This window comes from Sarcophilus harrisii, chromosome 1 (assembly GCF_902635505.1).
Source record: "Sarcophilus harrisii chromosome 1, mSarHar1.11, whole genome shotgun sequence".
NCBI lineage: Eukaryota > Metazoa > Chordata > Mammalia > Dasyuromorphia > Dasyuridae > Sarcophilus > Sarcophilus harrisii.
Window position 1 is genome coordinate 258,238,444 of NC_045426.1, and position 25,229 is coordinate 258,263,672.

Here is a 25,229-nt window from a genome sequence, read left to right on the forward strand (position 1 = left end):
TTAATACAGTAGCTATGTTTCTGCAACTGGATTATTGCCATTTTAGTCAAAAATGAATGAAATATGCAATTTTGGAACCTTTATTTCTAAATTATATCCAAATTTTAAGCCGTTTTCAAAGGGATATAGCTTGATACAGTGAGCCTTGGGGTACAGTCTTGTCTCTTAATACCTATTGGCTATGTAGTTATGACCTCTCAGTGCCTCAGGCATACTTTAAGGTTATAAATTACAAATAAGTTGTCCATTTCTATTGCTGGTGTTTCCATATCATTTTCCCACACCAATGAAATTAAAGATCCAGAAAAAGAAATTAAGAAATTATCCCAATTGCTTCTATAGACTCTATCTTGTAATCTGGAAACACTCTTTTGTACAGAGTAGAAAACAGCAAGTCACATTTTTGTAAGTTATTCTACAGTTAGATTTAAGAGCATACCTAATGATGCATCTCTCCTATTTCTACTTCAATTGTTTTTCCTATGCTGCTTCAGGAAATAGCATAGGATGTTGAATATTGCCCTACCTCATAGGTAGAAGCCGAAGCTTAGAAGTCTTTCAGGATTAAGGCATGTGATTTTTGTTCAATGTCATTTGTGCCACAATGAGAATTTCCCAAGAGGATATAAGAATGGCGCTTCTGAACAAAGCTCTCATTTATAATGCTTAATCTAGGAAACTTTTCAAAGCCCAAGTGAACATTCAGGGACTTTTTACTAATGTTTTAGAAATTTGGATAACCAAATTTTTTTTTTTCATTTCTCTTTAGATAAGAAATATTTTTCTTTCATTAGAAGGTAATGTTCTGAAACCAGAATAAATGATGATAGCACAAAAATACCTGTTACACAAAGAAAAACGATCAAGAAACATGACCAGAAAAAATAAGAATCTTGCTGTGTTCAAAATGATGATTTATGGTATAATTTATCTTTGGACCCTTTATAGAAAATCAACATCTGCATCTTAATGAATGCATTGAAGAGATGGATAGAATATGTTTGCTAATGTATGATAGCTTATTTTAGTGTAGAACCAAAGCATATTCAGTGTTTGTATTCTAATGGAATAGAGCATTATACCCCCAGCTTCTCTGGTAGTCTCTAAACCAATTCTTCTGTCTGCGATGAAGTTATAGCTTTCCATGAATATTTGGGGCAGTTTTGAACAAAAATCTGTAAATCTTATATTAAATTTGCATCACAGAGAATGAAATGAGAAGAACTAGGAGAACAATTTATACAATATCAAAAATATTGTAAAAAAAAAAAGCAGCTTTGAAAGACATAAGAACTCTGATCAGTGAATTGTTCTATCACAACTGCAGAGGCAATGATGAAATGTTTTCCATCTCCTAACAGGTTCTTGACTCACGGTATAGAAAGAGATATATACTTTTGCACATGGCAAATGTATAGATTTCTTTTGCTTGACCATGTTTGTTACAAAGGTTATGTTTTCTTTTTTTTTTAATTGGTATGTGTGAGGAGATTTGAAGAAAAGGAGATGGGAACTAGCAATAGTGTTGCAAAAAAAAAAAAAGACTAAAGAGGGTCACTGAAGCATTTTTTTAAAATGCACAGAAGAAAGTTCAAAAGGAAACACAGACAAGCAGGACAGCTTTGAAAATAACATGTTGAATTTATTATAGGCTTTTTTTTTTTAAAGCAAGCTATATGGAGTAGAGATTGTGGTTTCATAAATAATTTCTTTTTGTGTTCTACTTTGCATGTAGCAATACATCGTTTTGTAGTTTAGAATGAAAAATCAAACATTTTAAAAAATCTGCATCAGATTAAGACAACCTTAAAGAACTTATGATGAAAAATGTTACCCATCCCTAGAGAAAGAGCTGATGGCATCTGAATATAGATTGAAGCATATTTTTAAAACTTTAAAAAATTTTTTCTTAAGGGTTTTCTTTTGGGGGAAGAGGTCTGTTTTTCCTCCCCCAAAAAATTACTAATATGGAAATGTTTTTCATGACTATACATGTAGAAGCTATATCAAATTGCTTACTTTCTCAACTGAGCAGGGGGAGGGATAGAAGGAAGGAGGGAAATTTGCAACTCCAAGTTTTAAAAATGAATGGTAAAAAAAATTATTTTTACGTGTAATTAGGGAAAATAAAATCCTAAATAATTTTTAAAATTTGTATTAGATTAAAGCAGTTTTAAACTAATCATTCTTCATTTCCAAAAGATTAAAAAGTTACTGGAGGTGAAATGAAATGCTTTCTAATTATTTATAGGACTTATATAGAACTTATACTATCCATTTTTTTCACTGCAAAAAACCTGAAGTATACTGATTTCAGGAAGTATTTGAAGAGAATTCCCTGAATAATTTTGTTATTTTTTTTTATTCATTCGGGGGCAGCTATCATGGATATTTGAAAATGGAGCTCAAGTTCTAGATATGTTGAATTTTAGGCCATAGCTATCATGACAGAAGCAACCTTTCCACTCACCCCTGCAAAGTTCACTTGGTTAGAAATGTATGAGAAGTTTGCTACTTGATTTGTAAGTTAATATGTCGCATTTTAAAATGCCTTTAGCAGAAAAGGTCACAGAGGGACTGTGAATAAAAACTATTAAATGGGGTCGGTAGACAAGATAATGGGCAACAGGAAGGATGGAAAAGGTATTAAGAAAAAGTAAAGAGAGGTATATATGAAATAATTATTATATGCTTGTAGAAGGGTAAGCTTGCATTTGAAGAACCAAATGTATGAACATATGAAGAACCAAAATAGATAAACCATTCATTTTTAATAAGCCTCAATAAGAAATAAAGCCTAAAAGAAAAATTAGGTTTGGGACAAATAAAAAAAAATACAAAACTAAATTAATTCAGACATAACATAAATAACATACACCACTGAAAACAAGACAAGACAAAGGTCTCTTTATTTTCCCTTTGGGGTTTTCACCTGAAGAAATAAATCAGAGACTACCAAATTAATTGCCATCTAAGAAAACAAACCATTAGAAACAGTGAGGATTGAGACTGCACACCAAATGATAGGATTGTATTTGTATTTGTCTCTTTTCCATACCTGACACTGAATCAAGTCAGCATGCATTTGTCCTACAGTCCTCTTACTCTGGGCTAACAATGAATCATTAATAAGTTCTTTGAGAAAGACTCTCTAACAAGTTGTCTCCCCTAATAATAGTATCAATTTCACCATATTTTCTCTGTACCCCAATAAATATCTCATGTAGAACAAAATCAAAAGCCTTTCTAAATTCATGACAAATTAGATCTCACTTCCCTGAAGGATCGGCTCACCACTCTCCTGAAAAATCAAACTGACAGAATTTATTTTTCTCAAATACATTTCGATTTTTTCATTATTCCCTGGGACCTACTAGTTTGCAAAATTATTTTTTAGATATGTTCCAATATTTTTCCAGGTTACGTTGACAAATTATTAATTTTGAGTTATTATATTTCTCCTTTTCAAAGACAAGTACTCTAATTGCCCTTTTCTTGTCTTGAAGAATCTAATCAGTCCCCCAGGAGTTTTCTAAGGTAACTGCTAATGGCTCTGTCATATTTTAAATTCTCTCAGCTAGAATATCAAACTATAAGGACCTCGCTGCTCCCCAAGCTTTTCCAGGGTTTAGGAGCCCAGAGGCTAAAAGAGGTCTTATGATATCAATCTCTGGGTCAAGATAGCCTGCTATTCCTTCATAGGCACTGCTGTTGCAGCAAGACATATTGTATTGTAAACAAAGCTTAGGACCAGAGTAAATGTTATATATGGTTTGAATAAAAAAAGAAACAAATTTTTAAATAAGCATTTATTATGTGCCTACTATCTATCAGACATTGTGCTAAGTGCTGAGGATACAAAGAAAAAGAAGTTAGTCCCTGCTCCCAAGGAGCTCATAGCCCTAATTAAGGAGACAATATTAAAACGATGATGTATAAATTATATACAGACAGAATAAATTGGAGATAATCTCAGAAGGAAGGCATTGGTATAAGAAAGGATCAGGAAAGGCTTCCTATAGAAAGTGGGATTTTAGCTAAGACTTGATGGGAGCTAGGTAAGCCAGGTGGTAGAGACAAGAAGGGAAAAATACCAGATCTACAACCAGTGAAAAGGTCTTAAAATATGGAGTATTTTTTGTGGGAAGAACATCAAAGGAGGCCAGTGTCACTAGGCCTCAAAGTATGTGGTGATGGAGAATGGGGGAGGGAGGTATATAAAAACTGGGAATGGAGGAAAGGTCCAGGTTGTGAAGGGCTTTGAATGCCAGAAAATTTTATATCTGATATTGAAGGCTACAGAGAGTCATTGGAATTTATTGAAAATCTGGGGTGACATGGTCAGACCTGTGCTTTAGCTGAGTGAAAAATGGTCTGGAATCAGAATATCTACACTTAGGATATCTAAAAGACCTTAGAAGGTTATTCTAGCAATTGCCGTTAGTTAAAATGTGTAGTTGGGGAAGATGGTTCACTTCTCAGACTATCCCTCAGCCCAACAGATGTAATCATTGAAAGTAAGAGGCAGGTTATAGATAGATAAGATGTTAAAAGTCTTAAAATATAATCCAAAGAGAACCCTACTGCTTAACCCTTTAAGAAGTACTAAAAAAGTTTTTTATATAGATTAGAAGGGCAGCTGGCTATTAATTGGTTTAAGACTGGCCGCACCCGGGTGGTTTTTAAAAAAACAAAAACAACTAAATTTTCACAGTAAAACCAAACATGTAAAGATTAGAAGCAAAACATGAAATTGAGGGAGAGAGAAATGTTTTGCAGAAAGTTTCTCTATAAAGGTCTCATTTCCAATATTTACAGGAACTGATCCAAATTTATGAAAATAAGAGCTATTGTCCAACATATATACAAAGAATATGAACAGATAGCTTTCAAAGGAAAAACAATTATATAAAATGCTGAAAATCATTAATCATCATATAAAAGCCAATTGAAACAATTGGTTCTACCTCACCCCTGGACCTCACCCCTGTCAGATTGATAAGTATTGACAAAAAAAAAGAAAGAAAAGAAAATGGCAAATATTGAGGGACTGTAGGTAAACAAGAACCTTAGATCACTGTTAGTGAAGCTATAAATTAGTCTAAATATTTAAGAAAACAATTCAGAAACATTCCAAACTAAATTATGCATACCCTTTGACCCAGAAATAGTATTTTTAGGCATCTATACCAAACAAAACAAAGAAAGAATAAAAGGATACAGATATACACACACATACACATGTACTTTTATGTTCAAATTATGGCATATGAATGTGACAGAATGCTATGTGCTTTAAGAAATGTAAGGAAGTTGTTAAGAAAAACTTGGGAAGACATTTATGAACTGATGTACAATGAAGTGGGCAGAATCAGGAGAATGATTTATAAAATAGTAATGTAAAAAATGAAGAACTTTGAAAATTTTAAGAACTTTGATCAAGACAATGACCAACCATGGATTCATGAATTCTAATGATGAAGAATGTTTCCCACTTTCTGAAAGAGAAATGATAGACAAAATGCAGAAAAAGACATAAGTTTTTGAACATGGCCATTGTAGGAATTTATTTTTCATTATGTGTAGGATTACAAAGATTTTTTTTCCTAATTTCTCAGTGAGGGTAGAGGATGAGGTGAAAGAGGAGAGAAAAAGAAATACTTACTAATTAAAAAGAACAAAAATTGAAATCTTCTAGTCTTGAAGGCAGGATAAGCAAGAATTAGCTACATGGAATATGACCTGTTTTTACTAGAAAGCAGGAGAAAGGGGCTTTTCCATCTTCTTCCTATCCTCTCCTATGAGCCATAGCATTTTTCAACAGATCAACTAGCAATAGACATACTATCCAGTAAGAAACAGAGAAAGAAATATAAACACAGAAAGTTGGAGATAGGAAGCAGCATGCATGAGTGTGACCTCTGGGAGACTGAAGGTCTTCAAGCAGAAAGAAGCTTATCAATTGTTGGGATAATGTAAAGAGTACTGATGTTTCTAGTAAAGATAAAACTAGATTTTTGCTGAGTTCCCTTCAGAGTTTATGATTCTAGAAATATTTATATATAGAAAGGACAAAAATAATGTGTAAATTTGGCTTAGAATCCATCATTTTCAGTTTGTTTTCATATATATTCTCTTGTTTTATCCTTATAACAGTGCTATGGTATAATAGAAAACAAACCAAAACATTGACTCTATAGGCAAAAAGGCTTGGAATCAAATCCCATTTGTAATGTTTACCATTTAAGTGACTTTGGATAAGTAACTTATTCTCTGTGAACCTCAATTTCCACATCTGTAAAATGGGAGGGTTGGACTATATAGCTCTAAATATACAATTCTATAAGGATAGAGACTTGAAGTCTTGAATTATCCAAGATTACAGAGGTAAAAGCAATAGAGCAAGCCTTAAGTTTTTAGCTTTGAAGTTCAATGCCCATTTACAATTTTATGAATACAAATGTTTTTTATACACATATATAAATGTATATGTAGATATAAAATGTGTATACTACATATGTGTAACATATGTACATATAAATATGTGTGTATATATTAAAATGCATATACTATATACAGTATGTACTAGGTTAGTATGTATACTATATACTAAAATGTGTATAATATCTATAGATAAATAGATAGATAGATAGCACATACTAGGCTAGTTGTCCTCCAAGCTTGAAAAGAACTAAAATGACATCACCATGTTGGGTCAAGGTTCAATGTGTCCAATCATGGCTGATCAAACCGGCAAGAGCTCAGGCGGTTCTCTCACAGGTCAGGCACAGATAGTCCATGTGAAGATTTGGAATGGAGCTCTCTAAATCTGCACATCTCCCATTTCTTTTGAAATTCTGGTTGCTCATAGAGCACAGTACCTTCTTTGATGCAGGCACAATCGATTACAAAGTTCTAAGTACATAGTATGGAATATAGCATCGCATATGCATGTTTTTATATATGTGTGTATATATTATATGTAATATATATATAATACATACATTTGTTATTGAGTTATCCCTGTTGTGTCCAACTCTGAAAGGACCCTCTTTGGAGTTTTCTTGGCAAAGATAATAGAAGAGTTTGACATTTCTGACTTCAGCTCATTTTACACATGAGGACCAGAGACAAACAGGATTAACTGACCTGTCCAGGATCATGCAGTTAGCAAGTATTTGAGGCCGGCTTTGAACCCAGTATTCCAGACTCTAGGTCTAGAGCTCTATCCATCTGCTGTACCACCTAGTACATATGTAATCTATGTACACATATACATACAGACATACTTAAAGACACATAAACACACAGACACACAAAATTCCAATTTGTCTCACTGTGTCCTCGGCTTCTAACACAGTACTTGGAATATAAAAGGAATTTAATTAGTGATGGTTTATTGATTATAGTCACAGGCCAAATCTTTTCCCCTGCCTGTTTTTATATGGTTCCTTAGCTAACTTTTAAAAAAATGAAATAGAACTTTATTTAAAAACATAAAAACCATTCTAAGCTTAGGCTATATACAGAAACAAGGAGCATATATCTGGCTTGTAGGCCATATTTTCATGATTAGTGGTTTATATTTCTCTCTCAGATTCTGTATTTCCTATCATTCCATTACAAATTCTTTCCCTATCCTAACTTACTTTTTAAAATTTCTTCCCAATGGATCAATTCTTTTTAAAAAAATTCAAAATTTAATTTCTATTTCTCTCCCTCAAGATTCCTTCACCATCACCATCCTCTCTTCAATCCTGGATGCTTTTCTCTACATATTTTATTCTCCTACATATTTTTTCTTTTTTGGTGTTCCCTTCTTGCTTTTCATCTCATCTCAGATAAAAAAAATTCAAGGACAGAATTAAAACTCTTCTTTTATTTGGTTCACCTACAATTTAGTTGATTAGGAGGTTAATGAAAACTGTAATGATGAACACAATGTAACTGCACCCTGGAGGAGAAGGCATGACAAAGCCAAGGTCTTATAGTTCTTTAGACATATGTTCCTGCCAGTCATGGGGTCATATTCCATTCTTTACACCAATTAAATCCAAGAGACAAGAAATGAGGTCAATGATACAAGGCAATTCCAAAAAAGAGCTCCGTGACTGATGCTGTGCTTTAAAAACAACACAAAAAACCCCTACTTCTTCCTCAAAGACATATCCAGGACTCCTAACACAGTATTCTGACAGGTCAATTTCAGATTGGGAACTTTTCTACTTGAGGAGCCATATGGGACTCTGTTGAATTCAGACCATTATAAAGATAAGCTCTGGTTCAACCAAAAGCGCACAAGTTCACACTTGCTATCAAAGCAAGCAACAGCCCCCCTACCTCTACGTCCCAATCCCTTCAGGAGCACTTAGACTCACCCATAGGATTAAACAGAAACCTAAAATGTTCATGAGAAAAAGCACAACTCCTCTCAAAGAAAGTATGTAGAAAATGTCTCCTTCTATAATGAGATTCTTAAGAAGAATTATTGCTAACTGAAGTGGGAAAGGAGAGACTACCTACCTACAAGCATTTAAAAGAAAGAAAGAAAAATATGTCCATGTATGTAAAAGCAGAGATCTTCTGAATATCCTTTACTAATAGAGTAAAATATATATACATTAACACCATATATACTGAAAACTAATGGAAAAAAATCTGGTAGGGAACCTAGTTCATAAGAACAAAAAAAATCTCTACGTAGAAATCTCACATTAATCCCTGAAATACACAATCAGGGAAAATGAGACACAGCTGGAAAATCCATGATGCAGATAAGAAGAATGCCTGTTCAGCATTAGTAGGGAATACAGAAACTTAAGTAGTTTAAAGTGTAAAGATTATGGACCAGCTCTTTACAAAATACTCACTGGAAGTCAAATTCTCATAAACATTAGAGAGACTGACTCTTCCCCTATGCCCAAGTGCAATGGGATAAAATTTTTCTTTCAGGATATTATTTAGCTTGAATGAAGTGGGGCATTCTCTCTGGACTCTCCAAAAGGAAATGGGCCTTTTGAGCATTTTTTTCTCTTGGATCTTTGGTCTAAGTTTATCTAATTCTAAGTATCTAAGTAATATTCCTCAATTCTTCTTTCATAATCTCTCATTAAATATGTCCCTCTGTATCTTTGAGGGTGGGAACAAGATGATTTTAAATCAAAAGAAATCATGGAGGCAGGAAAAAGGTATCAGCTCTGGATTTAAAGGACCTGGATTCAAATCCAGCCTCTGTTTCTACTTGTGAGAACCCAGGCAAATCACCAACTCTCTGCCCAGATCATTTTCCTTATTTGTAAAATGAGGCTTTTGGATTTGTTGATCTCTGATGTTCTTTCTATGTCTAGATCTATGATTCAAGTTTTTAAAAGATGGCTCTCCTTTTCCATTCTCACTATTTATCCCTCTAGTTCATGCACATATCAGTTTTTTGCCTATAATGCTTTAATAATGGCCTTCCAATTTACCCTTCCTTCTCCTATCTCTTCCCTCAACTAATTTATACTATACATGGCTATTAGAGAAGTCTTCCTAAGCACTGCTTTTATCATGTCATTCCACTGTTTGAATTTTTCAGTCTGCCATTCAAAATCTTACTTAATCTTCCCACAACTTATCTTTCTAGTCTTATCTCAACTTGTGACTTTTAGAACCCTGATTCTTTGCTCCTTTTCCATCACTGTGCTTTAGCTTATGTACTCCCAAATATCTAGAAGATCCTTATCCCCACCTATCCAAATTCTACTCATTCTTTACCATTTCAAAGTTCATTTCATTCACACTGCCTTTTCTGATCATCACAACCCCTTTCTCTGACAGCCTATAGCATTAATTACTCATATAGTTCATTTGGTAATTAAGAATTGGCCTGAACATCTGTTCTTTCAATGTCTTGAATTATTATTTATTTTTTAATGCTAGTTGTCTTTTTGTGTGTTTGTCTCCCCAAAGTGAATGGTAAGATTCCCCTTGGGGAGATGGTGTGGGGACACTGAAGCTTCTAGCAGAGTATTTTGGTCATAGTAAACAATTTGATAAGAATTAGCTGGTGATTTTTTAAAATTTGTATTTTATTTGTATTTATTCATACAAATATATAATATCTTGCCAAATTTTATCTTCTAAATAAAAGTAAAGATGATTACTTTTCTTTTATTTGAGATACAAAAGATATAAAGTGATAGTATTATTTAGGGAATTCCTATCAAATAACAAGATTAAGTTTCTAAAGACACACATGAAATGTCTCATTATTTTTTACTTCCCCACCCCTAACTCGCATGACAGTTTGTTATTAGTTTAGCTTACTTAGGATTATAGGATCACACATGAAAGGTAATTTAAGAGCTTCATTTAGCCTTCATTATATACATGAGTAAATTGAGGTCCAGTAGTAGTCTATTTAAGATGCTTACCAGACTCACAACTCCCTTCTTTCTATCATTTTCTATGCTGAAACTTCAGAAATGCATCTGATGATGTTTTAATCATATAGTTGATGAGTTTCAAATCTCCACATTATTAAGAAGAAATTTTGGTCAGTTACATTCCTCAGAACACAAAGGGATTAAAACAGTTCTTTAGAATACGATTCAAGGTTCAAATTAATATATCTGCAATAGTGAAAGAATAAATTACTGAAACTTCATTATAAAATAGATTTCAATAAAGGGCAGATTTATATTGGAGATTATTTCAGGAAATTCAGTATTTTTTTTTTGGTCTGGTGAGCATATGTGTTTAACTAAAATGGTTTACTTGGGTTTGTGAATCTCTCTAAAATAGGGAAAACCACTGGTTTATTAACAGAATAAAACAAGAGATATGAGTATAATGGGGTTACATAGATCTAGGTAAGGGAAAATACTGAAGTGAAGTTGAAGAGATATTGGGAAAAGTTGGAGGATCAGAATCATAGTGCTGGAAGAGATCTCAGAGATCATGCATTCTACTCCTTCATTATGGAGAAGAAGAAATGAGGTCCAGTGAAGTTATGTGATTTGTCAAAAGTCAGCAGATAGTATGAATCTGAGGTGGTATTGGAAGTCAAACCCTGAGGTCTGATTCCAGAACCACTGCTCTGTTGGGCTAATGGTTTTCTGTAATGGGCCAGAATTCTGGAGAAATTCTTACAATAAGGCGTTAACTCAGTGGAACTGATAATACAATGGTTATCTAGTTTAGCATGGTGATTAATAGTTTTAGTTCAGTACATGTACTTAGTACTTAATATAGTTCTACAAGATTCACACCTATTCTACAAGATTGACACCTATGGTGATGTAATTAAAATAGAGTATATAAGAGCCAAGGACTGGACTAGAGAGACACTCCATCTTTGATCAGGCTCCTGGTGGCTCTCCTCCTACTTCCCCCACTGAGACCAAGGCCTGTCTGAAGGGCCTCCAGAAAACTAACCCAGGCCCCAGGCAAGGAGAAAGACTATGAAGGAGACAATAAAAAATTTGGACTTTATCCCTGGATATTCTTGTTGTGGTGATTACTCAGCTGAAACAAAGGCTAGTCCAAAGACCTCCAGAAAGCTAACCAGAACACTACAGTTTTCATAAATTATTGTTTCAGTTTCTGTTACTTTCAGCAACTATGAATTTGCAAATATGGTAATCTATTAGTTTTGAGGAACAAGTGACCAAAGGAGCTAAAATGCCTTTACATGTACCAAGAATTAAATATTAAATTTAGTATTCTGTTTATGGTAGTATGGTGTAGTAGATAGAGAATAAACCTTAAAACCAGAAAAAAAAATGGGGTTTTAATCCTGTTTCTCACACATACTCCCATATACACATACTGTGTGATCCTCGGCAAGCAAAACACTTAATTTCTCAATATTTTAGGCAATTCCCTAAAACTCTAAGTTGCAGAAAAAGTGTTCCCTTGTATTAGTTAAAGTTCTCTCACTGCAATCACAATCCAATGCTTCTCTTTCTTTCCTTTCCTCTTTGTATTCCCTTCCTCATTCTATCCCCTCATAATTCTTCTCCCCATTGCTATCCATCTCCTTTCACCACTTTCCCTCCCATCCCCATATTCCTACCTTTCCCTTTCCTTATTCCCTTTTTTCTTTTTTTCCCTATATCTTCTACTCTCCTCTCTAACTTTCTCCTTATTCCCATTTCCATCCTTCTCCCTCTTTCTTTCCTATTCCATCTTTATCCCTGTCTATATACTGATTCCCTTAGTGCATGTCTAGAGTGCTATAGACCAAAGGAACTAACATCAACTAAAACTTACAGAATTTTCAAACTTACCAAGAGGAAGTAGAATCTCTCAGTGCTCTGCTTCTGCTCTCCATCTTTTAGTCCCTTAGGGATCCACTGGACTAGATGACTTCTAGGGTCCCCACTAGTTTTGCCATTATAGTTCTATCCCAGACCCCAGAGAAGACTATAATATAGACCAAGCTAGTTACGTAAAGGAATTTTAAGAGAAGGTAGTCTCTACCTTATTTCAGATAACATCATTTTTGTACCATTTTACAAATGATACAAAGGAAAAATAATTTTTATTAATACCATTTTTAGCATTAATCTACTTTAATCCATTTAGTGAATTGATAAAAAACAAACAAACAAAAAGCTCTCAAACCTTAGACTTTGTAGTTTAGGCTCTATCTCAGATCCCAAGCCAGTATACCCACTTTAATAATTCATTCAGATTCCAAATATGAGATGGTCTTTTCTACAGTTTAACATAGTGTATAAAGAGGGTTGGAATCATAAAAATAAAAACAAAACAAAACAAAACAAAACAAAATAAGCCTGGGTTCAAAGTCTATCTCAACTAGGTTTGTAACTTTTCTGGGTTTCAGCTTTCTCAGCTACAAAATGATGGGGGGGAAATCATAGCACTCATCTTCAAGAGTTGTGAAGTTCAAAAGAGATAATATCTATATAGTAATGTATAAATATTAGCTATAGACTGTCTCACAGCTGGGACCCTGGAGATAGAATTATGTGAGACTCCAGTGTACTCTGAGCATAATATAATAAATATAGTTTATATCAATACAATATTATTAATAACCACACGAGTCATTTAGGCTCTTTCTAAATTCCATTTTGTTCTTTTTTATATTTTTAATTTTTCTGACCCAGACTAACTAGGTAGAATTGTTCAGGTTTTCAGTTATTTCCCATTTCAAAAGAGTAATTAAGAACTGCTCAAGGAGGAACAGGTCCTCATGGACTTGCATTTTGAATACTTTTGCTAGTCAACCTGAATGACAACACTTAATTTATAAGGGAGAATTTATAGACTTATATAAAACAACAGACAGTCAATCAATAAAGGATGATAATAACAGCATGTAATATCAAAGAACATTAGGTCTGAGGTATGGTATGGGGAAAGAAGTGGGCAGTTAGAAACCCTATTATTTGAAAAAGGTCAGGCTACTGTAGTAAAATGCTCAAACAAATAAAATTACACCCGTGAATCAGAAGAGAATACAAATCACTAAATAGAACTAATTTCTGATTCTGTGTGAAAATAAATTCTCTGGGCAAGGATTTGGGTGACTGTGATTTGCATACAGTTGTGTGAACAGAAAGCTTATCTTATCCCTGTTAACATCAATACAGCGAAATGTATAAGCAACATTTCCTAGAGCCCAGCTAACTTATTTATTTCTATATCTAAGACCAAAATATTTTAGAAAACAGTAAAGAAATTTACTACTAAGAACATCAAGTGTTTGGGGTGAGTTTTGACATATTTCATGTCTATGGATTTTATGAGGTTCTGCTTAGGACTTTTTAAAGTCTCATTTTGCTCTAGTGAAGTCTATGAATTAAAAAAAAATCAGAGAGAGAGAAAGACAGACAAACAGACAGAAACAGAGACAGAGACAGTGAGAGGCAAACAGAGAGAGACAGAGAAAGACTAATATCACAGAACTAGGAAGGATGAACTGGCATGGGGAAAGTATGGAAGGTAAAAAGACTAGTTAGGGGTTTACTGCAATAGGATGAGTGTTGTGATAGTGAGAATAGAGAAGAGGGGAGAGATGTAAGAGAGCCTGACCAAATGAAAATAAGACTGTTCAACAAATAAACTAGAAAGCAACTGTTCTTTTTGAAAAAAAAGAAAAAGAAAAAAACACCAAAAAAACTCACAGGGGCATTGCTGATCAAGTTTTTCTGTCCACCCTTAAAATTAGAGCATTGCATAATCAGAGAATTAAGAATTGGAAAGGACCTCAGCAGCTACCTAATCCAACCTAAGCCCTAGAAGAATCTCTACTATAGCATATATATGGAGCAGCTCATTCTGCTTTTATTCTAATCTAATTGATAAAGCCGAAATTTACCTCTAACTTTGCCTTCGTGTAACTTCTACCCACTCTTTCACTTTTGTACTTTTGGATCAAAAAGAGTAAATATAATCTCTCCTCCACATAAAAACCCTTCAAATATTTGACATCTATTGTGTTCCCATTGGGTTTACTCTTCTCCAGGCCAAATACCCACCCAGTTCTTCCAACTGACTCTTATATGTTATAGATTCAAGAGTCCTACTCCATTCTGGTGGCCCTCCTAAGGACACTCTTAAACTCTTCATTATTCTGCTTAAATTGTGTGACCCAGAACTAATACAGTGCTCCATATGTGTTCTGTACAGAGACCATTACCTCTATATTCCTGGAAGACAGGACTCTTTTAAAGCAGCCCAAGATTGCATTCATTTTTGTGGGTTCTACAATTACACTGCTGGCTCATATTGAGCTTACAGTCTAAGGAAAATTTCAAATCTTTTTCAAACAAATTGCTGTCCAATTATGTCTCCATTATTCCATATTTGTGAAGTTGATTTTTTTTTCACCTAAGTAAGTTATCTGATTAATCAAAATTCAACCCTAAATAACTTTTCAGGCATGTATCTACTACAGAAAGTAAGAAATATATGTGCATGTATTATATAGATAGATAGATAGAGAGAGAGAGATGTGTATATATAGATAAATATATAATATAAATACATATATTTCCTCCAACAACCTAAAAATGTAGCAATTGCTATGCTCTGTTTGGATCAGAACAATTCATGTCACTTCCCTATGCAAAAATCTCTACTGCCATCCTATTATTTGTAGGATCAAATATAAAATCCTTTGTATGGATTTCAAAGCCCTTCATAATCTAGTCTCTTTCCAGGATTCTAACACTTTATTGTCTTTCAGGTACTTTATGATCCAGTCACAATGACCTCCTTGCCATTCCACAAATAAGACATTTCATTTCCCAACTCTCCATTTTCAATGAATTTCCTCCATTGGTGTAACGCTTTCCTTCCTCATCTATGCCTCTTAGTCTATTTTTCTCTGTTCAAGTCTCAGCTAAAAATGTTATTTTTTGCATGAAGTCTTTCCTTATTCCATTTTCATACTAGTGCTTTCCCTCTAAGATTGTCTTCCTTTTATTCTGTGTATATCTCTTTTTTTTTTGTAAACAGCTGTTTTCATGTTTTCTCCCCCTCTCAACTATAAATTTCTTAGGCCAAGAACTGTTTTTGCCTTTTTTTTTTTTTGTATTTCCAGAGTTTAGCACAGTACTGGGGCACTTAGTAGGTGCCAGATAATTGCCATTGACTTCATTTGATTTGTATAGTTTGGAGACAAATTAACTATTCAAGAAATATCCATCAGAAAGACTTTATCCACTTGGCAAATATTTATTAAGTTGAATTAAAATATTTGCAATCCTCTCTTAGAACTACTAAACCCAAGCTCTAATTGACACTAGAAAATTCCAACATCACATTGACCTTATGCAAAGAAAAGAATCTTCTAAGATTACATTTTTAATAAGGAATCAAGCTCACCTCCTTGTAATGTATATTCTGTAACTGCTCTGCTGAATGTTCCCAGACCAGCTCCATTATAAGCTGCCACTTGAATTTCATATTGGGTCCAAATGATCAAGTCTTTTACCAGGCAATAGTTAATCTCCGGGCTGGTAATGTTCCTGTGCTGATACTCACCAGGTAGGCCTGCCAAACGATACCTATAGGTAGAAAAGAAAAGAACAGTAGGCAAGAACAAATTAGAACAAATATGTGAACTGGTAAAGGGATTTCGCCAGAGTTTCGTTATTGTGCTATTTTATTAGAATTGTACAAAGATTGAGGTAAAAAATTTTTTTTAAATCACTGAAACCAAGAAGCTAACTCCTGGTATTCTTCTTGACTGATAAAGGATTTATAAACTGATCCCACTAAGATTATATACTCAAGGCTAAACAAAATTGGTATTTTATCCTGTTTTATGGCTGCAGAAAAATTACAGCTTTTTAAATGTGACTTGTCTAGTAAATACAATGACTTAGTACCAAAAATTCTAGACATAATTTTTATCGGGGTATTGCCATAAATCACTTTGAGTAACGTTTTTCTGTTTAAGACTCTGAAATATGGGCCACAAATATAAAAAGAGGCTAACTGTATAGATGCCTTCATGTTGGGGTCTAAGCAACTATTTATGTCCCCCTCTAGTGATTCCAGAGGCAGAGTAACTGTGGAAATAAATGTGATTTTGCAAGTACATGAATTCTTTCAGATGAAAAAGACATTACTGATTGAAGAAAGTGTTTTTCTATTAATTTATTAATTAATGCTGTTTTAAGTACTTAGCATCCATTTATTAATATTAATATATTGTTGTAAAACACTTTAAATCATATATAAAGTTCTTTGTACAAAACTACAATACTATCATAATAGAAAATTATACAATACAATTCCAAATAGCTAGCATTTATAAAGCATTTGAAGGTTTGTAGAGGGTTTCCAAATATTATCTCATTTTGGAAATTGAGATTCAGGGAACTTAAGTGATTTGCTCAAGGTCACTCAGGTAGAGAATCCAGGGTTCAAATTCAGATTTTCTGACAAAGACACTTTTCAAGATATTTTAGGGATCTAAATATAGCTGTTTTTCACTTTTTTTAAAAAATGGTCGTGCATAATTTTTATGTATACAAGGAATTTTCATTGAAATTTTGTTATTATTTTTCTGTAAAGTATTTCCTGGGCACTTGATTAGTATAACATTAAAAGTGTAAATTTTTTTGTATCTTAATTTGTTATTACATTAGCATGGCCTAGTCATGAGCAATGGATATTCTTCTTATAATTAAAGTGGTTTTTTTTTTAATTCTTTAAAGATAAAAAAATGGTCATGGAAACATGTTACAGGTCAGAACTCTGAACTTGAAACAAGGATGCTTACAAGGTACTAAGTGGCATTGATGAGACAATGGTTATCTACTTTAGCATGGTTCAGTATGGTTGATTTAATCTTACAATAAATAATGGTTTCCTAGTGATATAATGATTGGTTTATACTCAGTGAGGAGCATATAAGCAGGGACTCAGAGTCACAGAAGACAAGCACACTAGAAGCTCTTGGAGGCTGAGACAAATTCATTCCATCATCCACCTTTGTGGTGGCTGAAGGCTGAAGCGCAAACCTTTGGACTCAGAGAGATTCATTCACTTCATCTCTCACCACCTTGGTGGCAGACTCTCCTCCTGCATTTTCTCCACTGAAACCAAGACTCTGGAAGGCCTTTAAGAAAGCTAACCTGGCCCCAGGAAAGGAGACAAGACCTTGAAGGAAATAATTAAGGATTTGGACTTTAACTCCTAATGACTCTTGTGGTGATTACTGAACTAAAACGAAGGCTGCCCCCAGAAACCCCAAGAAAACCGAACCAGAGAACATTATAGAAACATAAGCTGACAAAAAACAGAAAATGAAGAGCCTCTACTTGCAAAAAAAAAAAAAAAAAGTATTTACAAATTTATTTGACAGTAAGATTTCTCTAGTTCACTTAAAATAATAAATAATAATAATAACAATAGCTGACATTTATATAGTACATATAGTATGCCAGTTACTTTATAGTTATTGTCCCATTTGATCTTCATAACTATACTAGAAGGTAGGAGCTATTATTATCCCTATTTTATAGAAGAAGAAACTGAGGCAAATAGGATTAAGTGTCTTGCCCAGGGTCACATAGCTAGAAAATATCTGAGGCTTCATTTGAACTTAGATCTTCCTGACTCAGGCCCAGAAATAAATTTTAGTAGCATAACAACAATTGTTATTTGTGGTTATTCAGCCTATAAACTCCTCGGGACCCCATTTGGGGTTTTCTTTTTTCTTAGTAAATTTATTTATTTTTAATATACATTGCTTTATGAATTATGTTGGGAGAGAAAAAATCAGAGCAAAAGGGAAATACCATGGGAGAGATTAAAAAAAAAAAAAGAAGTGAATATAGCATGTGATGATTTACATTCAGTCTCCTTAGTTCTTTTTTCTGAATCCAGGTGACATTTTCTGTCCAAAAGCTATTGGAACTGCTTCAGATAACCGGACCACTGAGAAGAGCCAAGTCTTTCGTAGTTGATCACACATTCTTATTGTTATTGTATACAATGTATTCTTGGTTCTGCTTGTTACACTCAGCATCAGTTCATATATATCTCTTCAGGCCTTTTTAAAATCAGCTTGTTCATAATTTTTGCTGAATAATAATATTCCATTACCTTCACATACCACAGTTGTTAAGTCATTCCCCAATTGATGGACATCCACTCATTTTCTAGTTCTTTGCCACCATAAAAAGAGCTGCTACAAATATTTTTGCACATGTGGATCCTTTCCCCTCCCTTATGATTTCCTTGGGATACAAACCCGATAATGGCATTGTTGGGTCAAAGGGTTTTATAGTTGTACCATTTGGGGTTTTCTTAACAAAGGTATTGGCGTAGTTTGCCATTACTCTCTCCAACTCATTTTACAGATGAGGAAACTGAGGCAAACAGGGTTAAGTGACTTGCTCAGGGTCACATAGCTGGTAAAGCATCTGAGGCTTCCTCAAGGACAGGCCAGCAATGAATCCATTGTGCCACCTAGTTGCATAATAACAACATTTGATTTTTGTTATTTTAGCTTTTCTCAAGACTATGATTTGATTTATAAAAATTAACCAACACAAAACTTTTCAAAAGCACGACTATTGTTCAAAAGTGGCACACCTGTAGTGAAAGGCAGCATTGCTTAATGGATAAATGGCCAGTCTTAAAGTCAGGAAGTCTTGCCTCTGACTCAGACTAGTTTATGATCACGGGCAGATTACTTTAACACTCAGGGCACCAGGCAGCTCTCTAAGATGTGAATTTACTGGTCAGCACTGATGGAGATAGCTTCCACACCAGGGAGTTTCCCATTCCAATGAAATAACAAACCAGAAATAAAATCAATAACAAAAAAGCCACCTGAATTGTAGCTAAGAAACAAACTTGACTGTGTAATATCTTAATGTTCTAAAAACCTCACTGCTGTTTTCTAAAAATGCCTGATTTATAGCCAAAAAGTTACTTATGTGGCTGGAGAATGTGGCTTGGTATGTGCGTGAAGATAAGGAGAGAAGGGAAATCATAAGGATTCATGGTCAGAAGCAGTTAAGAAAGGAGCAGAGAATTGATGGACAATCTTCCCAAGGAAATTGAAGATTGGAAATGGAAGGAAATGAAAATTGGAAGAGGAAAGAAGAGAGATGAGATTCTGGTGTTGACTTATAAAGTCAGGTTTATCTGGGGATATTCTTTCAATCCCTTTTGTTAAGGAGTCTTTACACTTTGTGAGAAATGTTTGCCAGGACAAAATACAATTAAAAAAAAAAAAAAAAAAAAGGCAAGCAGCTCTTCAATGGCATGAGGATTCAATGAGTCTGTTTGATTTTTTTGCCCTCAAGGAAACAAGCTGTACATTGCCTGCTTACAATATGCTAATCAATGGAGAAGAAATAAGTAGACCAAATAATGGAGTGACTTGCAAATGAAGCATTATTATTCTGTGACTGGCAAAAAAGAAAATATTTTTATTTAATTTGTTGCCCTGTAGTTATGCTTCATACTTCATCAGTTTTTGAAATCCACTAGTATGACATTCCTTCATTGGACTAAGGGTTGATCCATTTGAAAAAAAGTCAGAGCAACTTCCCAAGAGGGTTTGAAGTCCATGTCAACAATATTGACAAGTCTAAATTTTATGGTAGAATGGGGGGGCAGGAAGGAGAGGAAGTGTTTTAGCATAAAGTGGCTCAAATGACAGATAAATAAGGAAATATGTAAATCAGATTACCAATACATTCCATTCATTAAAATTTCCACTTAAACTCCTAGTCAAGGCATTTGTACTTGGAGACAGGATTAGAAAACAACAACAACAAATCAAAATACGAACAACAAGAAAACATATAGCAGAGAATAAAATATGGCAGTAATTGGAAAACAGATTGATTGGGGAGTGAGGACATCTCAGTCTGATTTCCTGTTCTCTCACTTACTTGATGTGTGGCCCTGGACATATAGGCACTTTCTGTCTCTGGGGCTCAAGGCCTATATGTATAATGTACAAGATAATTTCAAAGGTCACATTCACCTGTGGTTTTTTGATTCCTCTTTTTGAAAAAAAATGCTCTTAAAATGCCCAAAGAGTTAAAATTCGTGCTGTAAATTTGTAAAAATTCAATTCTTCTCACTTCCATAAGCCTTTTAGTAAACACCTGCAAAGTTACAGGCAGCATGACAGTGGCTAGAAAGCTGGGTTTAAAGTCCTGCATCTGACATATATTAGATGAATAACCCTGGGGCAAGGATGATGGGTTTGTGTGTGTGTGTATGTGTGTGAGAGAGAGAGAGACAGACAGACAGACAGACACAGAGAGACAGAGACAGAGATAGAGAGAGACACAGGGAGACAGAGAGAGAGAGAGAGAGACTCAAAGATAAAGGTGAGAAACTGCATAATTTAGCAGTTCCTCACAAATCCAGTTTAGAATATTGTAGTAGACACTGTGCTAGCATACATGAGCAAAAATCAAAGTGTCTCTCCTCAGTGCCCTCTTGATGAATTTTGAACTTCTTTGTTTCATCGTATTCCCTCCATACCCTCAAACTAAAGTGCTAATATAATAATAGCTTGGTGATATGGGCTAAGGGTGAAAGGAGGTGCTAATTTAATAGTACTTTGGTCATATGGACTAAAGGTAGAAGGAGGTGCTAATACAATAATAGCTTGGTCATACGGTAGAAAGAATTAAAAAAGATCTAGCTGATTTACCACCTAAATGCTTTAAAAATATAAATATGTGAAAGATCTGTGATTTCACAGTTTTATTATTAAAAAGGGAGTTGCAGAAAAGATAGAGATTTTTATAATATTTTAATGCAAAAAATAAAATTTAACTGAAAAAAGAAATAATTTTTAAAAAAGTAACCTTTTTAGAAGAATAAAAAGGAACTGATTTTATGACAAAGTTAGCTTTTGAAAAGAAAATAAAGGAAAAGTAATATACTGGCTCATATTCAAAGCTATTCAAATTTCATTAACATATATATATGTTAAGCAAGTAATCCTAAAACAAGCTCATTTCACTTGCCAAGAAACCTTCCTCAACTTATTGTAAAGTTGGCTCTTTCTAGAATTCTAGCTCTTACTGTTGGAGAGGAATATAAAAACACAATTGAATCCTTTGAGTTTTAAGGTGAATCACACATGTCTTTCTTACTCTCAGTCTACTTTCTATAATTGCTCATTGCATATCATCAAAGTGCAGAATCAAAATCTTTGCAACTGACTTGATTTCCTCCCTGGCCCAATTGACGGGTAGAAGCTGACCAATTGCTCAGGGTGCTTGTCTAATATTAACAGGATGACTGAAAAGGTCACAATTAATATCTGAAGTGGCAGGATGATTACATTCTTGCTGGTGGGATATGTTGCCCAGGAGACCTTTGCAACCAGCATATGGCGATCTTTTACAAGGAAGTAAACAGTGGATTTTTTTTTAAAGGACATAACCCCAATTGCTTCTCTCAAAGAGACACCTCACCATTATTATAAATATTTTACAGCTGCACACAAAGCCTAGCTACTTAGTATAGCCAGTGTAACAAAGACAAAGTATTTATTTTTATTTTATTTTTCTCTCCTGCTGCTATCCTATAGGTATTACATGCTTAACAAATATACAGTGATAGTGGAATTATTCAGGAACACTTCCAAGGAGATTCATCTATGTGTGGATTTTTTTTAATTACCATAAACTTTGACATGTCTCTGCCTTGTGCAGAGCATACTCATTTTAAAACTTTCTAGAATAAAGCCACCAGTAACATGGGCACATTGCATGTCAGGATTCAACTCTGATGACACCATTATGGAAAAGCCTTTTAACAGCAGTAATCCCACCAATATATAGAAATGTGCAATGTCTGATACAGCCAAGCATCATCAAAGAAATTTTATCATTGAACCTTCAGTCTAGTTTTGTGATGGTTTTATTTTTTTCCACAGCTGACAACTACAGCTTAAGGATGCTTTCTCCATCTATTAAAATAGACCAAGGCAACTGGACATGACAAATAAGTGAAAAGCTAGTAAAAAGAAGACAGGGACCAATTTTTTTCATTAGCTAAAGCATACAGAACAAGAAGCAATAGGTTTAAATTGTAGCAAAGAACGAATGGAGAACTGAGAAAATTTTGTCAAATTAATACAGAAGGCCCAAAGCTGTCTCTTAGAGGATCAGGAGGCTAAGTGACTGAAAGTAATAGAAACTAAATTAGTATTGATGCAGGGAGATCCAAATACCAAATACCAACTATCACTGCCATAATGGAAGGTTGTCTTGTGCTAGCCTCATTCTCCAAGACTCTGGAACTTTCATATGGCTTGTTTTTAGTGAATAAAAAGAGAGATTCTCAGAAATCAAAGGCTTCACAGTGTTCATTTGTCCATTTCTATATCTGTAGGTAGGTATGACAAATCCTCTCAAACTCATAGGAGATCTATCTTATAATTTAAAGGACATCCAGCAGTCCCAAGAAGAAATATGTGGTATTATATATTAATTATATTAATGTAAATTAATAAGTTAAAGATAATTCATGATTTTTTTAAAGTGCTGTTTCACATATATGGCTATAATATATATATATATATATATATATATATATTTAATAGCCTTTTATTTACAGGATATATACATGGGTAACTTTACAGCATTAACAATTGCCAAACCTCTTGTTCCAATTTTTCACCTCTTACCCCACCCCACCCCCTCCCCTAGATGGCAGGATGACCAGTAGATGTTAAATATATTAAAATATAACTTAGATACACAATAAGTATACATGACCAAAACATTATTTTGCTGTACAAAAAGAATCAGACTCTGAATTATTGTACAATTAGCTTGTGAAGGAAATCAAAAATGCAGGTGTGCATAAATATAGGGATTGGGAATTCAATGTAATGGTTTTTAGTCATCTCCCAGAGTTCTTTTTCTGGGCATAGCTAGTTCAGTTCATTACTGCTCCATTAGAAATGATTTGGTTGATCTCGTTGTTGAGGATGGCCTGATCCATCAGAACTGGTCATCATCTAGTATTGTTGTTGAAGTATATAATGATCTCCTGGTCCTGCTCATTTCACTCAGCATCAGTTCGTGTAAGTCTCTCCAGGCCTTTCTGAAATCATCCTGTTGGTCATTTCTTACAGAACAGTAATTTTCCATAATTTTCATATACCACAATTTATTCAACCATTCTCCAACTGATGGACATCCATTCAGTTTTTAGTATGGCTATAATATATATGAGAAGCTAATTAGAATTCACTATATCTGAATAAAAATAAAATAAATTTGATTCAGAAATCTGGTGACAACATAAAATTAAGAGCCTATTGGCCTTTAATGCCCTTTCGCTATTCTATCAACATAATGCAGAAAGAAGGCCAACATTTTCAGAAAGTCAACCATATTCGGAGTTTTCCAAGGGAGACTTGGTGATTTCTGTTGTTTAAGTTTTATATATATATATATATATATATATATATATATATATATAAAACCTGAGAAGCTAGTTAGAATTCACTTATATATGTAATTATATCCTTGTAAGACTTATATTATAGTAAGGCAAATAAAACCAATATAAAATCTTATAAAATATGGAACTCTATTACCAATAAGAATAGATATCATTTTTCTCTTTAATATTTTTCAAGCTTCTTCATTTCTGCTTCAACAAAACAGTGCAATTATCATCTTTAAAGTAATTTTAAATTCTGCACTAGCTTTGGAAACAAAAGGTGATTTCCTCATTGAAACTCTGCCAAAATCTGGTACAGTTCTCTTCAAATATTGCAAAGCACAAGTAACTTCCTAGTTGATGATTCTCTTATCTTAATATTGTAATATATCCAATCAGAAGAGGCAGCATGGTGTAGAAAGCAAGCTTCAAATCCTGCTTCTGACAAATACTGGCTATGTGAAAGACAATTCATGTCATTAAAATGACAAATTACTGAAAAGTCCCATTCTGCATTGGTAGAGAGAGTTTATACATTAGAAATTCCCCATATTAATGAAATCACTGTTCTACTGAATCTTCTCCCCAAAAGTCCAATTATAATCCACTTACCTGAGAATGTAGCCATGGAGAACGCCATTATGTTCAGTTTCAGGGGGTGGCTGCCACTGGACCATGATGGATTGATTGGTACGCCCACTAGCCACTATGTTTTTAGGGGGGGCACTAGGAGGTTCTTCAGGTAACATTAGTCTAAACACAAAAGAAGAGTAGGGGAAAAAAATTGTCAGGAAGCAAACAAAGTATCCACATTTTCATTCTATGTTTTCCTGAATGGTACTTACTTTTAAAAGGTGACAAGAAAGGGAAAAACACAATGCTGATCAAACAGAGACTACATGCATGAGATGGTTACAACAAATCAACATAATCAAAAATCAGTTAAGCAAGCACAAGGAAGACGGCTGAAGCAACCTTATTCTATCTGAAACATCCAGGCTCCCTCAGTCCTTTAGAAAGATTACAAGCCTGAATGAGCTGGAGTACAGGGCTAGAATCTGTGACTCCTTCTAAATTGTTTTCTTTCACTCTTTCAATATTTTTCATAGAAAACTCCCACATTTTGAAAAAAACCATTTAACTATCAACTACTCTGCAATTTAAGCACACTGAAAGCTCTGATTTTAGGGAGTACATTTGAAATTTGATGAAGCCATCTTTCTTAAGTCTCATCTGAATGAACTTTCAAAGTGGCCTTCCAGTGGGTTGGGTGAGTGTGAAGGTCATTCTTGAGCTAACCACTGTGACTTAAACAA

General features: G+C 34.1%; 1 protein-coding gene across 4 annotated transcripts in view; it reads right to left on the reverse strand.

Annotated features, from left to right (window-relative positions):
* The window catches only part of SDK1 (sidekick cell adhesion molecule 1), a 1,196,729-nt gene that overhangs the window by 268,706 nt on the left and 902,794 nt on the right, over positions 1 to 25,229 (reverse strand). For all 4 annotated transcript variants that reach the window (XM_031949904.1, XM_031949968.1, XM_031949836.1 and 1 more), the window contains 2 exons: positions 24,526 to 24,666; positions 15,844 to 16,025 (listed from right to left, as the gene is read on the reverse strand). In XM_031949904.1, the coding sequence (XP_031805764.1) occupies positions 15,844 to 16,025; positions 24,526 to 24,666 (323 nt within the window). The remainder of the gene's footprint in view (positions 1 to 15,843; positions 16,026 to 24,525; positions 24,667 to 25,229) is intronic.